General features: G+C 39.4%; 1 protein-coding gene across 5 annotated transcripts in view; it reads right to left on the bottom strand.

Annotated features, from left to right (window-relative positions):
• The window catches only part of LOC124055449 (semaphorin-5B-like), a 33,404-nt gene extending 16,445 nt beyond the window's left edge, over positions 1-16,959 (bottom strand). For 2 of the 5 annotated variants that reach the window (XR_006842644.1, XM_046382318.1), the window contains exons 1-3: positions 16,807-16,947; positions 15,433-15,638; positions 706-894 (exon numbers count right to left, since the gene is read on the bottom strand). Coding sequence is in view for 4 of the 5 variants with exons in the window: in XM_046382318.1 (XP_046238274.1) it covers positions 706-850 (145 nt within the window). In the remaining variant the exon portion in view is untranslated. The other 3 variants (XM_046382319.1, XM_046382320.1, XM_046382321.1) reach the window with 3 other exon arrangements.
• Positions 16,960-17,080: the final 121 nt, after the last annotated feature.

Raw genomic sequence — 17,080 nt, 5'->3', positions numbered from 1 at the left:
CCTGGAGCTTTAATCTTGATCTTTCAACATATCTGTCAGTTTCTGGAGCCAGAAAATCCAAATTTGTCTGAAGAGTAGGAATTCCAAGTAGGGATAAAATGTGAAGATGTGAGTGACTTGAGGCTCCTTGCTACAACGCACCTATTTATCATGAAATCTTGCCCATAACACACCTTTCTTCAAATAACCTGCCATAGAGACTTTAATTTCATTAAATCTAGCAGATAGAAGCTACAAATTTTCCCAAAATGTACTGACTCTGTTCGATAATAGACTAGCCATAACAACCTTTTTTAAATTTGAAGAATCTGAATTACAACATAACGCAATGGCGCCATTCTGGGGCAACATTTTGCCTGGTTTCTTGTTTAATGGAAGTTAAAGCGATAGTTTGAAGTTTTGACAAGATAGATACTACTTTCACAACTGTTAAATAAAAGACTACTGTTAGCAGCAAGTTAGCCTAGCATTAAAACAGAAACAGGGGGAAACAGCTAGCCATGTGACTGACCATTTCTTAGCCCAAGCTAAGCTAGGCTCTAGCTTCAAATTTAGCATTAAGACAAGAGTGGTACTGTAAATCTGAACATTCTTAAATTTACCATTTTGCCTTCTTCTCTGTAGATGGATGTCGGGTGGATTCATGAGTGGTAAAGCCATTCTGTCTAACTGATGGGGAAGCAGACGGATTACTGATGCCCTCACCTTGGTAGGAGACGACAGGATGTTCCTTTCTACTACAGTCTGCTGGTTTGACGCGAGGCTCCTGGGACAGACACACAGACGAACAGATGACCAGCGCAAGGCCACAGGGGGAGAGGGCCCACAGCCCCCACCCTGACGTAACCATAGTTACAACCACATCCAGTCTTCTATCAGGTCCTCAGGAAACACCTGTTGGAAATGTGGAGGCATCTTTAAACACATGGCCAGCAAGAATCAAACAACAATGGTGAAAATTTCCCAAAGAAAGCTTAAGAAAAACCAGTCATGTGATCAATCTAAAAATCTGGTACAGCCAGAATTCAAATATTATATGTTTATATAGGTCATATATTCTTTTTCAGCCAAAACATCTGTGCTCGACTTTGAAACATCCATATCAGTTAAACTGTACTCTGCACATGCACATCCTTCCCTGTCCTCATTCATCTAAATTAGTTCTGCCGGTCTCCCCGGCCCAGCAGTCCATCTGCTGGATCTGCCTGTCTGGTTGTCCAGGCCCTCTGTGTCAGCAGGACTCGGTCATGGGTAATTCACCTAAAAAGGGCCCGAGCCGTCAATCTCTCTAATGCCAACTCACAAACCAAGGGTGCCATCAACCGAGATCTTTATGACTGAGGAGTCCTATTCAGAGACCAGCCTGGGCCCTGAGCCAAACAGGGGCTGTGAACTTTGAGCTGCGAGCCACATGAAGGGTCTTTGTGTCAAGCAAACATCAAAATCCATTTATGCGGATCAAATCTGCTCAGAGATGAGCTGATGATGACAACCATAGACACAGGAATTATTGCAAAGGCCTTTTTTACACAGTGAGTGTCAAGAACGTGTAAAATGTGATTTAAGCTGTGTGTTTGCACCAGCGTCATCACCACCTGTGGACCTGCGTGGGCTCGAAAGCATTTATTTACAAGAACACGCTAATTGGAGCTGCCACGGTCAGTTTATCGTTCATAAGAAAGTTAGTTACAAACTATTTTTGAGTATTTTTGGGCATTTTATAGACTAAACAATTAATCAGTTAATCATGAAAATAACTGGCAGATTAATTGAAAATGAAAATAGTTGGTAGTGCCAGCACTGTGCCAATCTATGCGTGACTAGCTAGATCTTATCACAGACCACTAAACAATGAAACTGGGAGCATAAAAATGCTGCATTTCAACAGAGCAAAAATTCACTGTTTATGTGTAGTATTTCAGCCAGTGATGTGATTTTTTTTTTTTAAATTCCTTCTACCTGCATATTTCTTTTATATTTGGTCACAATGTTAAATAAGCAGAGAAACCAATCTGAGAAGCTCCTTCAGTGATGCCAAAAAACTCCAACAATGAGGTCATGGTATGACAAATTTAGGCCTTTTTACACATCTGTGCGCCTGTTAACATACAGACATCCAGGTCAAAAAAAAGTAGGACCACTTCCTGTTACAGCACAACATTTCACAGTTAAGCACCCTCTGGGAAGGGAAACACTGCAATATGTCTGCTTAATAAAGTTAAAGATGTCAATTTTTAATGACTTTTAATATTTTAAAACCTTACAAATCTTAGAGAGCACTTTTGATTGTAAGGCTGAGTATAAACTAGAAAAAGCTGCATTTTTTTTAAGAAATTTTGGGTTTGCTTAGTGTCAGCATCAGTTGGGAAGCTCCACAACTCAGCTTGAGGTTAGTGCTTTGATATTCATTAACCGCTACTAGCATGCTGTGGTAGTGTTAATGGTTTAGTGTTGCATTGTACGTAGCTGTTGCCAGGTTCTGACAAGGGAAAAGAACATGTGAAATAAAGTGCATCGACTTTCATTCTTCTTTTTTACACATAGTGAATTTTGTTTTTGTACTGGCAGCTGAATTGTCAATTTGAATATAAACTCTGGAAGAAGCTGACGAGATGCTGACAGTCGATGTCAGTCAATGTCAGTCCAAACGGCGAAGAGCAACTGAAATTTCAGTTGAGCTGCCAGCTGAAATCCGTTGAAGATTATAAAATTTTACATTTTATATATACTAAATATATACTAATCCCACTTTCCTTCAACCTTTAAACAAGTTTCATTGCAGTTGCTATGTGCTCTGGAGACAATGAATGCGTGTCCGTCCACTGCTCGCCAGGAGGACCAAATGCGTGCGGAGCAAGAGGTTTTTCAACCTGCTGGGTCTAACAGTGCTGCTTAATGAAGCGACGGGAACATAGCCTCCACCACTGGCTTGCTATGCTTCAATGCTCCCCTCTGCCTACAAAGGCTGGCCAGTGAGAGTCCAGAGTGTTCTGAGATTTGTCTATTGAGGAACAGCAGCAAAGACCAAGACCGTATGTCAGTACCCTCCAAACGACCACTGAACAACGATCTGCCAAGTTTAGTCAATTAAAACTACTTTGTTGAGGTCAGAGAAAGGTTGTATTGACTGTCAAAAGAAACCAACACTGGTAGTTTGTAAGAGTTAACATGAAAAAAGCAGTGTTAAATCAGACCCGTGAGACAAGTTGTATACGCACAACCATCCCCTTAAACCATCTTCCTGAGAGGTTTGGTAGCAGTTCAATACCACAGTACTGCAGCCTGTGCTCCTGAAAGAGGACGGTCATTACTAGAATGGCCACAAGAGGTCACTTAATGTAAATATGATTCCTTTTTAAAGAATCTGAACAAACGACCAATGATTGTCTAGAAAGAATAATCTTGTTATTTGATACCTCATCTCAAAAGGAATCACAGAATTAGTCAATATTTGCTATATTTGGTTCATAAACGGCTGTCAATTGTTTTGCAAATTTGCTGAATTTTCAGTTGATTGAGCTTTTTTTTGTAACAACCAGACACTTACCAACACTTGTGTCAGAACAATCATACAACTTTGCAAAGAATCCTGCGAATTAGCTGAACAGTTATTACTAGCAAGCTTGAGTTATGGCAATGAGCAAGACAGCAGCCTGTCAAGAAAGAAATCCTCTCCAGACACTGGAGATAAATTTGTCACACAAGCACAACTAGATATGCCCTCATTTGGAATACCACAGGAGAAAAGGAACAGAGGCAGACCAAGTAACACCTGGCACCGTGACCTGGAGGCAGACATGAAGATGAAGGGCCTTCCATGTGGACAGCTGGAGAAATTGGCCCTGGAACTGGATGTCTGTAGAGCCTTTGTTGGTGGCCTATGCTCAACGCGGAGCGACAAGCAAAAAGTAAGTGAACAGTCTGATGTGAGATATTTTAGATTTAGGGAGGGAACCATCTTTGACTGTAAAGTAGAGCATAAAGGCGGGCAAACATTCAATCCTATTTTCCTGAAGCCATGAGTCTGTCAGAACATCTATTCATTTATGAAGCTGCCTGTGTTGGAAAAACACCATAAAGCCTTAACAACCTGTGAAGAGATTAGAAATACAGAGTCTCCAATTCATGTGACCTGTATGTGTTTGGACTGTGGGAGGGAAAAGCATGTGACCTCCACATGGAGAGGAACACTGCCAAGATTTCAAACCTCTCGCTGCTCTGAGTTTGAGCATTAAGTTTAAGAAGTGGCTTCACTGTATCAATAAACCAAAATATGACAGGTGCATGCTTGTGTTTTTCACAACAGGCAAATCGGTTTCATTCCTCTTTCAGAGCAAAAAGCTCACTCGGATGTCACGTGGAGGCCGTCAACTCGCTCTTAACTTTTAATCCAGACATGTTATTTTTTTCAAACTCTTAAAATAAAAAAATCTATAGGAATTCATTGCTATTGAACATTGGCTTGTTTGAGAGGATCAGAGCTTTCATGACCCACAAATGAGATTCAGGATGTCAACGCCACGCTTCTCTACACTTTCATAATACCAGAATACCTTTCAGAAACTAGAACCATCTCACACAGAAAATGAATTGTGTCGCCCAAAGCAATGATAGCAATTGGCCTCCAAGTAATAAAGTGTGTCCCTAGTATGGAAGAGAGTCTGTTATTCATCACTTTCTGAGATTTAAACTAACAGCCCATAGCTAACTTCAAACTTCTTTCAAACCTATGTCCATATATAGACATGTTATTTTAATGTGACTTCTACAGAGTGCGCATTTTACAGATGAAGCATAAACTTGTGAGTACTCTCAAGTGGACAAACTATGTGCATGTATGTATTTGGGTATTTTTTGTTAATTACTGCAATTAACGCCAATGTACAAGACAAACCAGTGCCAGCTAATAACTGTTAGTCAGGCTCCAATTCAGACTTTTACATAGACTATATAATCCATCAGGATGGCCCACACCCCTTTAAAACAGGGGTTCCCTATAAGTAACACTAAGCTAACATTTTACCAGCCTTGTTTCTATGGTTAGTGGACGGTTTACTGACTTATAACTTCTGACTGCTAACAGCCTGTTTTCTTTTCAAACCTCATCCACTTTCAGCTCATAAAAACAGAGCTGTGGATCAAATAAGATGTACCACACTGCAGCCTCATAAATTAAATTCTTGTTGTGCATACTGACTACCGACTGGAGGGTACAGGTTTTGAATAGGCTGGAGACCGGGTAAGTTCAAAAAATGCTGCAAAAATAAAACCAGGTCAAGCAGTTTTTCAAATATGCTGGACATACAGCAACAGGCAGCTTAGGACATCTTAATTGGGGAAAAAAACTGAAATAATCTGATGCTCTATTGCTTGCTTGCTCACTCGCATTGTTCCCACTGAGGAAGTGGTAACTTCTACATATTGCAATGTGCCAACAAAGACAAGGAAGAAGAAGACTGCTTATAAACAAAATATACAGGCGAAAATACATAAACAAAAATACAGGATTTAAAATACTTTAAAAATCAGGTTTTAGGGTGTTTCATGAGGAATGAAATGCACTCAGCACATTTGTAAGACTTTAAGAATACACACCATGCATTGCAGCGATGAACAACGAATGTAACCAAAACATTCTGCACCTTTATGCTATCAACATACTTTATCAGAACCGCTTAACCTACCAATGTTAGCAGAGCTACGTATTATCAACATAACTAGGAGTTGTAAAAGTTAACGCACTGCTGAGGTTGTTGTCAAAGTCTCCATTTATCTTCCAGGAGACAGTATTGAGACAGTTATTTGACTTTGTTGTTGGGAGGAAAGAAAAGACTCTAATGGTTGTTTTTTTTTTTCTCTGCAAGCTGCTGGCAGTTACTCATCTGACACTGCATTCAAAGAACAGAATTCAAGCCAATTTATTGGGAATGCTGCTGAATCCAGGCGTGGTTCAAGCTAATGCATCTGTGCATTACCTCCTCATCAGTCACCCCCGTAACAACCTTAAAAAACAAGGAATCTTAAGACTTTAAAGCATCCTTTAAAGCAACACGGAACTTGAGTATGTTTGGGAGCTCCCCTACTTTATTTCAAGAACTTTCTATTCAAGCACTCTCCGCTTTGTTCTCAGACAAACTGTAGCAGGAGAACATTTCAGCCTTTTGAGAAGCCAAAGGGATGGCCCTCCCATGGTGTGTGTCACTTGGAAACCTTCAACCCACTGCTTATATATGAATGAGATGATTCGGTGGAGTAAAGAATATGGCATGGATGAAGCTCTTTTGAGACCATGCGAACACTAAGCTTAAGAAGCTTCAATACACCAACATGGCAACCATACTGACACGGTGAAGGTGCTATTTCTTTGTCTGTCAGGATGAGTAAATCCCTGTCAGTCATTTTCTTACAAAACAGCTATTACAGGGATATTATATGTCATGATCTCACCACAAAAGATGGGCAAAGACCTTGAAAATGCTTAACAGCACTACAAATTGAGTTCATTAACATTCAGCCAAATCCTCTTTAATCAGGTGATATATGACAGGGAAATTAATTACAAGTAATTATTTCTTCATTCAGAAGTGTCGTAATTTGTTCCTCCATGGCATCAAAAATAAAAGGAGGGAGTCTAGCATCTGACCCCAGTATATCAGCCTCTTGTCTGAACTCTCTTGTTCTTGGACTCCATCCAAATATGATTAAAAAGGAAACACTGAACCTCCCCACCGCCCACCACCTCCCTACACTGCGAAATCTGGGATTCCAAACTCCAAATTCCTCCTCAATCAAAAGGGCTCACAAAACAACGGCTGCAACCAGAAGCAAAACTCTAAAAGCAAAAATTCTCTTTGACTGTTAAAGCAGCAGCTACTTGACAGTAACTGAGTAGTAAAAAAAAAAAAAAAAGTAATAATATTAATTACCAAATGGAGTCAGTTCATGGAGATTTGTTAGTTGGAGCAAATGGACACTAAGAGGGCATCCAAAGTCTCTCCATCAAAATATTCAGCGAGGACCATTTCCGAGGCTGTGTTCTCAGCTCCTTCCTACCGGGGTGAATGGCCTCTCTGTGCAACCTGCCAACTATCTGCCAATGGCTGCTCTCTTTTACAAGTGAATAGACTGAGTTTAGCCACAGTTAAAAAGACACACTAACGTGCCATGGCTGCACCACAATGGCCATTCGGGTAATTTGCCAAACCTAATGATGCCGGTTTGGCCCCGGCTAGAGGAGGTAGAGAGCAGGAATCCTAAAGAGGCACACAGCTGCACTGATCTGTCTCTTCCTATCTCCCCTCTCTCATCTCTGTCCCCCCTCTGTGCTCTTATCACAAACTCTTTTGCTTTATGGAAAATGACACAACTTGGGTGTATAACTAAATGCACACCTTCTGCACTCTATTAAAATGCTAAATTATCAAGACTTACCCCACATATCCCCTGACAGAAATCTCTCTTTCATTAGACAAGACTAAAATATTATTTTAAAAATGATTATCTCACCAACCATTCCTGATAACATGAGGAATTTTCCTATCTACCTGCACAGCACCAAACAGCAAAGCTGGTGAATATAGTGGAACAGCTAGAGAGAATTATATTTTGCACAGGAGTCGGCGGAGACCAAAACAGAGCAAAAAGGATAACGAATAATAGATTAATATTAATCATATGGCCATAATTCCAAATGAATGTTAATGTTGTAATAATTTGCTTATATGTATGTGATATCAACTTTATAAGGCCACAATAAGAGCCTAAAAATAGAGAACTGTACAGATTGTAAAGCCCTATGAGAAAATTTAGCTTGTATATCTTGAATTCTGCCCCCAAGTGGCCAAAACAGATGAATGCAGTTTTAAGTAATATTATGACAAGACTAACATAAGGTGTATAAACAAAGTTCTGAGTAAAAAACTATTTAAATAGACAATAGTTATATTTAAATTATTAGGAGGCAACAAATCATTTTAACATGGAAGAGATGTTTGTATTTATAGATCCATCTAGAGGAATATTTGACACTGTTTTTTATGATCCACCATCCACTGTTACAGTCACACCAAAAACTACAGACAAGTCTAAGTCTTGCATTTCTTCACATATTCAACCATGTTCAAAGACCATCTTTAAACAGAGGGTATGATCTCCAACCTGCATACAGTGCTGTTCTACAATCTGTTAACACATGGCCCATGTTCAACTCAGCCATCTCCATCCAGTGAGGAAAACCATGACATTTGTTTCAAAGCTCTGGAAAAGACAAAGACTGTTCCCACAGTCCTGAATGAATTTTTGCATTCATCGATTGTACACAGTTTTGAGTGTTTAGCTGATAGGTTACAAGATGAAATACTGCACCAGAGTCAGGATCGCACAGGTAGATTGTTGTATTGGGTTTAATTGGAATGAACATTGTTATATAATACTGTCCATCCCTTGAGAATGTGTTTGTAATTGAAAAAAAAATATTCCAACTATGATGTTTGGGTGCAAATAATTTTAATGCTTGGTTGCAGAGCACAACTCATAGGTTTGCATTTTATTATCTCAGTATGATGAGTAGTTTGTTTTCCGCTTGTGAGGCCATCATATTCTTACATTCATTACTAAATGCGTCTCTGAGTGGCTATTCTGCTTTTGTATGGCTGGTCGAACTAATATTATCATGCCAACTCAGACTGCCTGAGAATATGAAACTCTTAGGTGACTGACTGTCTTAATATTTTAATGAGTAATCCACTGCAGCTAATTTAGGCTGCTCTCTTGGAGAAGGATCTCATAAAATTTATTCTCTATTACAGACCAAAGCATATTTGTAAAGATTACTGTGAGGGCAGACACGTGACCATTATTTTCCAGTAATGGCTGATACCTCACTTTCCATAAAAATATAATTTAAAAAAAAAGGGTGAATCAACTAAAGATCTGTGACCATGATCCTATTAGCCATGTGATCAATTACAAGGAGCAGAGGCCTTGTTGCAGCAATTATTTAATGAGAAAGAAAAGAATACTCAATTTGTCAGTAACACTCTTATTTGAAAAGAGGAATTTTAAACATCGCCCGAGGTTACAATCACTGCAAGATGCGGTTCTTGCTCGACAAAAGGCCTGTTGCCCTCTCTTGAATATTGAGGCAAAAATTAACAGTCATTCAGGCAATTTTAGAACCAAGACTGAGTCTATCAATCCAGAGCTGGGAGCCTTTCCCCCTTTCTCCTCTCTGTACTATCCCCATGCTAATTTCAGTACTCACGCCTCAGACAGATCTACTGCACTTTACCTGAAGCCCTCAGTGTTAACACATGTGTATCCACATTAGGCTACATGTAGTCTCAGGAGTGAGACACGGAGCGGTACGTGCTGAGGATGGGAACAAATAAAGGAGGCAGTAGAGGGTCATGTTAGAGATCATTAAAGGAGAAATGAGCCTGCAAAGAGGAAACAGAGAGGCAGAAGAAAAAAAAAACAGCCACAAAAAGTAGGCTACTTTGAAACAAAGCCAGAAAGGTCAACACAAAAAGACTAAGTAATCACACTGAAACAGCCAATGTCCACATGGGATACATAGTGCATGCGGAAATCTGTAATGAAATGAACTTACTTGTTCACCATCACCCAAATGAGTGGCAGGGATCCCTCACAGCCAGAGAGAAAGGAGAAACAAGACAGAGACAGAGAGAAGTTGTTACACATCGACACACAGCAGCACGCTGACCAGAGTGTGTGCTGGATGGTGGGGAGGGAGGGAGTGAAGTGTGTGTGTGTGTGATGGGGGGAGCAAAGCATTCCTATTTGTGCAGAGAAAACTTCACTCTTTGAGGGATGTCCCTGTGTGTGTGTGTGTGTGTGTGTGTGTTGTTATCCTTGTGAGATTTTGCTTAAAAATATACAATATACAATACAATATTACAGTCCTTTTTTTGCGCTGCATTTACCTTAGATGAATGACAAGAGCTTTATACCCCTTCCAAAGTGACACTGAACCAGTGTGGTCAGTCAGCAGTTCATTGCATATTGCTCCCTCCTTGTAAACACAGTTACACACAAATCTCTGACTAAAAATCTACTCGCGCCAGAACTACTTTAAGACACCATTTTGAGTTCCGAACTAGAAGTGCTATTCCACCGATCATCAGGTGGTGGCAGTAACCAGTAAAAAAAAAAAAAAAGTAGCATTGTATTGAGTAAAGCAAGGAAGAAGAGCTGACAAGCTAGCCAGCAAACAAAAATGGAAATAGCCAAGCATTTGAAATATATTTAAAACATGGCTTTGCAAATGTTTTAGAAAATGTAAATGTATTTCTTAGAGCTGAAGGATAAACACATTGCAAATAAATTTAAAAAAGAACATGATATATTGCCCTCTAGGGTGCCCCCCAGTGGACAAAATGTGACTGCCCCACAGGCTTGAAAAGGGTTTTTAACTGTTTCAGTCTGCCACTGCACTCAATACACAGAAAGCGCATAAACTTCCATAAACATTAAAGTTTCAGCTGTGAAGGAAAATTTAATGTATTTCATTATTTCAAAAACTCACACTTGCACATATTCTCATAGTTATTTATCAAGCAAGTTGGCCCCTCCAGCTTCTCAAGTATGCAAATATGCTGGGTTTTGGCTCATGTTTATAAACCAAATGTTTGCTAAATCTGAAAAGCAATCTACAGATAAAACAAAGAGGAAAAATAATTGCTTGACTCAGCCATTGCCCAAAGAGAACTCATTTGTCTCAAATCTCTTATACTTGCCATGCAGATAATTTTAGTCTGCAACTGGTTTTTTAAGTAAATAAATCTTTACAATATGAACCGCAGTTTTTAGTAAAAGCCTAAGTGCTGTTCTTGCGATACTTTAGACCCATTGAGTTGCTGAGCTCCTGAAGACTTTCGACATCTAAATCAGCGTACATACAACTGGACAACAGGGTAAGTGTTCTGGTTCCATTCAAACCGTTGGTCGTACGCAGCTGCAGTATCATCAGCGTGCAAATGACTGAGGAGACAGAGTCAATAGCAAATGCCATTAGCTCTGACAAACATTGTGTTTGCCTTAAACAAAGAGATCCAGTCCGGCCTCCAGAGTCTGATGTCCCAGCAGTAAAAGTCTAATTGTTTACCGGTAATTTTGATTGAATGCGACCCATCAACGGCAATTAATACAACTCTGAAATTAGAGGGTGCATGAAAGAAGTTATGTTAGCCTGACAGTTGACAAACCACCACCTTAAAGGCAAAAGTTTGTAGAAAATTGAAATGAACTCAGTCATGTGCTACAATTTATACTGCTACACACAGCTGGTTTAAACTACAACCTTAGAAATTAGAAAAGACCATGAAGTCTTGTCCAAGTTTCTGAGCACCATTCACAAATTTAATATTAAACACTGAATCACATTCAAAATTTCCAGACATCTGGTTTTGTATCCACTGTTTGTGTTGACTGAGTTTCATGATCTTGGGTTCGTGGAACACATTCTTTTCCTCTTTCCAGAATGCTTTTTGGTTTGTGGTACATTTGTGATATTTACTTAAGCATGCCAGCACAACTGGTGGCACGTTGAAGTTGTTTATCGTCTGTGAATGCAGTTCACAGTGAGTTCTGGAGATTATAGGCATTGCTGACATAAATACTAGAAAAATACTGGGTGTATCAAAATGTTTTTCTTCTATTAATACACTAGAACCATTTGGGATTAGCTTAACGTCCACATTAAAAAGAAGAGAAGAATACCCCAAACTATTTTAGATCTCAGAAGACAAAGCATAAATTAACTTTCTGTGACAAGATATTCTAAACTCAAGCAGTGAGTGAACCTTTAGTTAGGACTGTTTTATTGTAAATACAGTATGTGTATCCAAGGTATCAAAGAGAATGAGCATCCACAGAAATCTCTGTTTTGGCCTTTGGTTCTCACTACTTTTTTCAGACTTTTTCTAACTGAAAACAGTTTCTGAGTCTTTTGAAAATGGCCTCAAGATCGGATAAATCTGATAACGGCTTTTGGTTGTTGGAGAACAATGCGGTGAGCCCGAAAACATGAACATCATCATTTTCACACATCATCATCAACATCATTTTCAAATTCACTGCCTTGCTGTTGACGTACTCTTTGTCAACAAGTATGAAATATGATAGGTCTTCGTACTGTTGACAGAGACACTAGTCAGGCACGGCTGTAGAGGTGGATGCCAATCTGAGATGGCGAAAGGGTGACCTCCCACTCAGAAATTAATGACACCAATAAATCATATTCAATGAAAAACGACAGGATCGTTTAGCTTTCTGTGTGCCCACCAGAGCATAAGAGACGAATAACGCTTCCCAGCCTCATCCCCAACTTTTACAGAGCAGCACATTCATCTCTCTCGGCTTCAGTCTCACCGCAGCAGAGTACCAAGCCCACCCCCCCAAGGAGGATGAATGGCTTGCTCCTGTGCAAACTTCAGGATGACCTCCTCTGGCTCTGTTTTTACAGCCCTCCTGTCACTGCTGAGGCTGAAAGATTACAGGCACAGTGAGGCGCAGGGGAGCGCTGAGCAAAAGCCAAACCAGGATCAGTGAAAGACAGCCAGAGAACAGTGGACTTCAGGGGGCTTAAAAGAAGGCCACCAACCTGTCAACTAAACAAGTGAATATGATAGTAACTTCTATATCACCTTGCAAGAGTCAGAAAATGTATTAGCACAGATTTAGAGAGCATTCAGCCACTTGTGATTGCCTCTAAGTACCAGTGTCTATTGAAAAGCCCAAATTGTTTTCAGCGTCTCCACCTTTGAGCACATTAGGTGAAAACCAAATTGCTGCTCTGATCACCTTGGGACAATTTATGTACTGCATTGTACATATTTGATTACCTGCCTTTTGTCTGAAAAGAAAACCAGCATTAACTGTTCAGGCTCTTTAGCTGCTTATTGCCACTATGCTCACCAGTGAGTCACTAAATTGAAGTAAATATATTTTGTAAGAGACATAAATTATGTTTTAAGTAACATAACAGGGAAAAGTTTATACTGAATGTAAGCATTTACTGTCAACATATTTCATTTGTTTTCACTTAAATATCTACTCTTAAATGAGATTTGCTTACTTAACATTTAACCAGCCATCTTCTCATAACCTTAACTAACTAGCCTAGGCTTACTGCATAAAACTCAACCACATGTGGAACGCAGGATCCTGCTCAGTCCCGTTTTCAATGTCCCGTACAGTTGACTTTGAAGTCCATCCCTGCAGTCTCACTCTAGCTAAAAGATCATCCTGGGTTACAAATGACACTGCGAGTGAACATGAACTAAGCAGGAAATTATTTCACCATACTATTTAAGCATGAGGGACAAGATTGTTAATGTACAGCTACAGAAAGCCATGGACCTACTGCATTTATATGAATTACAAAATTAAAACAAATTAGTTCATCTCCAGGGATTTCCATTAATCCATGACCAGCTGCAAAAAAAAGGTCTATAGCGGTTACCCAACAACTCTTAACCCCCAAAACCAACACCCGACCCTGATCCGCCCATCCCGTCACAGCCCTAAATGGATGCCTTGTCCAGCACATAGTGCTCCACTGTGAATCAGGTCTTGTATGTCACAAAGAAATATTGACTTTTAATACTTCAAACATTCAACTCGGTCTGTTTTAAACAAGTCTGGCTGTGTTGATTTTTTAAAACCCTGCGGTCACCGAGGTTTACCTTTCTGCTGGAGCAATAAAACTGTGCTTACAGCAGTCACACACACATGGGCAGAAACAGGGGGAGGTTGCAGTTTGGAGGTTAGACAAGCTGCCCAATGAGACAGCTTTATAGTGATTTGCACATGAAAAAATAATATGCTTAATTGGACAGGTTGACATTCTGGGAAATAGACTAACATGGAAAGTTATGAGGCTAAATATGATGTATCAAATTCCCTAGCTTAGCATAGGTGTGGGAAGCAGTTAACCTAGCATAACATGAGCTAGACACAGGGGAAGGTGCTAGCCTAGCGCTGTCCCAAAAAAAAAAAAAGGTGGTGTCTGACAAGTCCAAACCTGTCTTATTTACAATTCATATTTTGTTTATTTTCTTATGTAGAAATAGAAAGGTTAAAATGAGGGATTGTGGTTTTAGGGGGCATTTAGCCTGTGAACTATTTCATGACCAAGGGTTAGGATTAGCATCTCGCGCATCGACTCAAAACTTACCAACTGTCACTCACTTATTTAACTGATGGTTTAATAAGTGTTTTTCTTTCCCCAGCAACATACTGCCATGGTCCTGTAGCTGCAAAAGGCACCAATATGTCTTCACTGGAAGACTGTGGCTTTTTGAGAAAAAAAATCATTAAGTTCTAACAACTTCCCCTGTATAAATAAATATTAAACAAGCTCAAACACACAGTTTCAGAGTCTGAATTCTGTGCCTGTCCATCAGCCTCTCATCACTAAACTTGCTATTTTTCTCCTCATCCATCTTTCTCTCCTTTCCCACTTCAGCTTGACCTCATATGAATCTATGGAGGTCTGTGGGTAACACATTCAGGGATTTCAGTTTAATGACTTAACTCGGCTTCCATTTAGAGGGTTATATATTAGCTGCACTGAGTCCTTATTTGTCTCCACAGCCTCTGTTTCCATTCAGCTCTGAGAGAGATTTTCAGTGAGTGCTGAAAAGGTGGCGGAATTTAAAATTAAAATCGATAAATAAATAAATCTGCAGTAGGCTAGAGTTAGGTCTGTGATAAACTTCAATTAAATACATGATTAGGTCTTGCCTGTTTACCAACGCCTACTTTTGATGAGTCTCAAACTGATGTTCAAACCACAAATAAAACTGTTTTTTGCAGTACAAATCCTACACAGTAGTACCAGAGCAAAAAAAAAGAACTCCAGTTTATCATCACCTAAAAGTACCCCGCGCTATTGTCTAAAAGTCGTGATAAATCAGTAAGGGTTTGGTTAGTGAGATGAAATAGGCTGGGGCACAGGGAGAATGAAGATTGTTGTCCCTCAGTCTTTATCCAAAGTTCTGGGTTAAAACCTAGCCTGCTTTCTTTGGAGGAAACACGTTGTTCTGTCCATGTAGTAACGCTCATTTAGCGTCGTGCCCGTATTTTTCTTTAACATATTATCAATTTCTACTGCTTACATCAAGCACTTTTTGTTCAGAAATAAATGTCAGTACATTTGGTGGATGTGTGCCGAATTGTACAGAGGAATAAATATAAGTTTGTTAAATGTTTTAAGTTGAAATATGTTCGACGGAACCCTGGGCTACAAGAAAAACTTAATTTTTGAATGGAATTTGGCGATAAATCTTTCAGCGCCGGAAATAATGAGGGGAAAGAAAGACAACGGAGTAAAGGGTGGGGGGGCTACTATCTTTCAAGCTTACTCGTGAGGAAAAAAAAATCATAAAGTTAAATGAATTTTGAGCTTACCTTTTAGTTCTAGTTCATCACGAGCATCCTGCTGCCGATACAAGTTGTCGGGAGACAATCGGAGATGCTGCAGAGTGATTCACGGCAGTCCGCCACCGGAGCTCTGGACTCTCCTGACGGACTAAGAGAACGGTACCAAGTTACAGGTTCGCCTCAGACCAGTAGGGGTGCTGTCAGGGGCCAGGGCGGACCGCATGGGCCATAAACTGTGAATGTGTGAAAAACAGGAGGGAGTCTTCAAACAGACATAATATATACTCTCTCACGTGTCTGAGTGTGTGTGTGTGTGTGTGTGTGTGTGTGTGTAATGTAAACCAAGCAGTTTGCAAAGGACTGATTTGCTACTTTTGACACAAATCTATTGACGTCAAATAATCAATAGGCTACAATTCAACCTTTCCTCAGCAACCTACCTACAACTCACTAGAACAACTGTATATGATTTCATGTACCTTGATTAAATGGGCTATATTTTTAATTAAGTTTTGTTCTCTTTCCGGAGCCCGTTTGCCTTTAAATTCCCAGTAGCATTATTATCATTATTGTCAGTGTATCACTTAATAATCACAGCTATATATTGGAACAGACATAAAGAAAACAAGAAAAAAATGTTATTTTTCTTGCCCCAAAGGTTGTCTGTCCACCAAATGTCCTTGAAATCTGTTGCAGTTTTTCAGTTCAGTCTGATCTGCAAACACAGATAATTTCACTGGTAGAGGATTGCTGGGTCTAATGAAAACAAATGCACTGGAAAGAGCTTGACTGCCACCTACTGGGACATTGTCTCACTACATTCCACTAATACAGCTGAGTTGTAAACACAGCTAGTTTAAATCATATAAACCTTGCGGCCAATAACATAAATTTAAATCTGTTTTGCATTCTATCCTCAAGTTTCAAAAGTTAACAAATGGGTAAGAATGAAATTTTATTTTGCATAATGGAAATAATAAAACTTAATGAAATATTCCCACTGATATAATATTCCAGCAAAAAAAGAAAAACACTTGGATTATGGTTTTGAATATTTCACTCATGTGTTGGAATAAACATATATAATATGCTTTTTAAAATTATTTTAAGTTCAGTAAGATATATTCACTCATCCTCACATTCCAGCAATTATAGCATATAATGGGTATTTAATATAATGTATTTACATCTTATTCTTAAACATCATATTCCATTTTACATGGCAAAGTAACACACAGGGACTTAGAATCGTGACTTCATTAATTAATTCTTGAATTTCAATAAATTATCTATCTATTGCTATTAATGCTTCATTGTGTTACATTTTACTGTAGCTGTGGTCGAACTATCTAATCTAAAACAATGTCAAATGTTTTATGTTTTCTGTAGGTAAGAACTTACTGAAAAGTAACGAGTAAGTACTGAAGTGGAAGAAACAGTCGAATGAAGTCGAATTACCTCAAAATTGTTCTTAAGTACAATACCTGAATAAATGTAACTAGTTACTTTCCACGGATAATGTTCAGCACCGCTGCCCAACGCCGAAGTAATTTCCCGCGCTTCAGGAGTTTACTATTAACGAATAAGAACAGCGCGTTCACTTTCCGGTGTAGATCCCATCCAATGGACGCAGAGAATCCGTGTGAGCCAATGGCGTGCGTTTGCTACAGGTGTG

This window comes from Scatophagus argus, chromosome 24, assembly GCF_020382885.2.
Source record: "Scatophagus argus isolate fScaArg1 chromosome 24, fScaArg1.pri, whole genome shotgun sequence".
NCBI classification, from domain to species: domain Eukaryota; kingdom Metazoa; phylum Chordata; class Actinopteri; family Scatophagidae; genus Scatophagus; species Scatophagus argus.
This window is presented reverse-complemented; position numbering and strand designations above follow the sequence as displayed.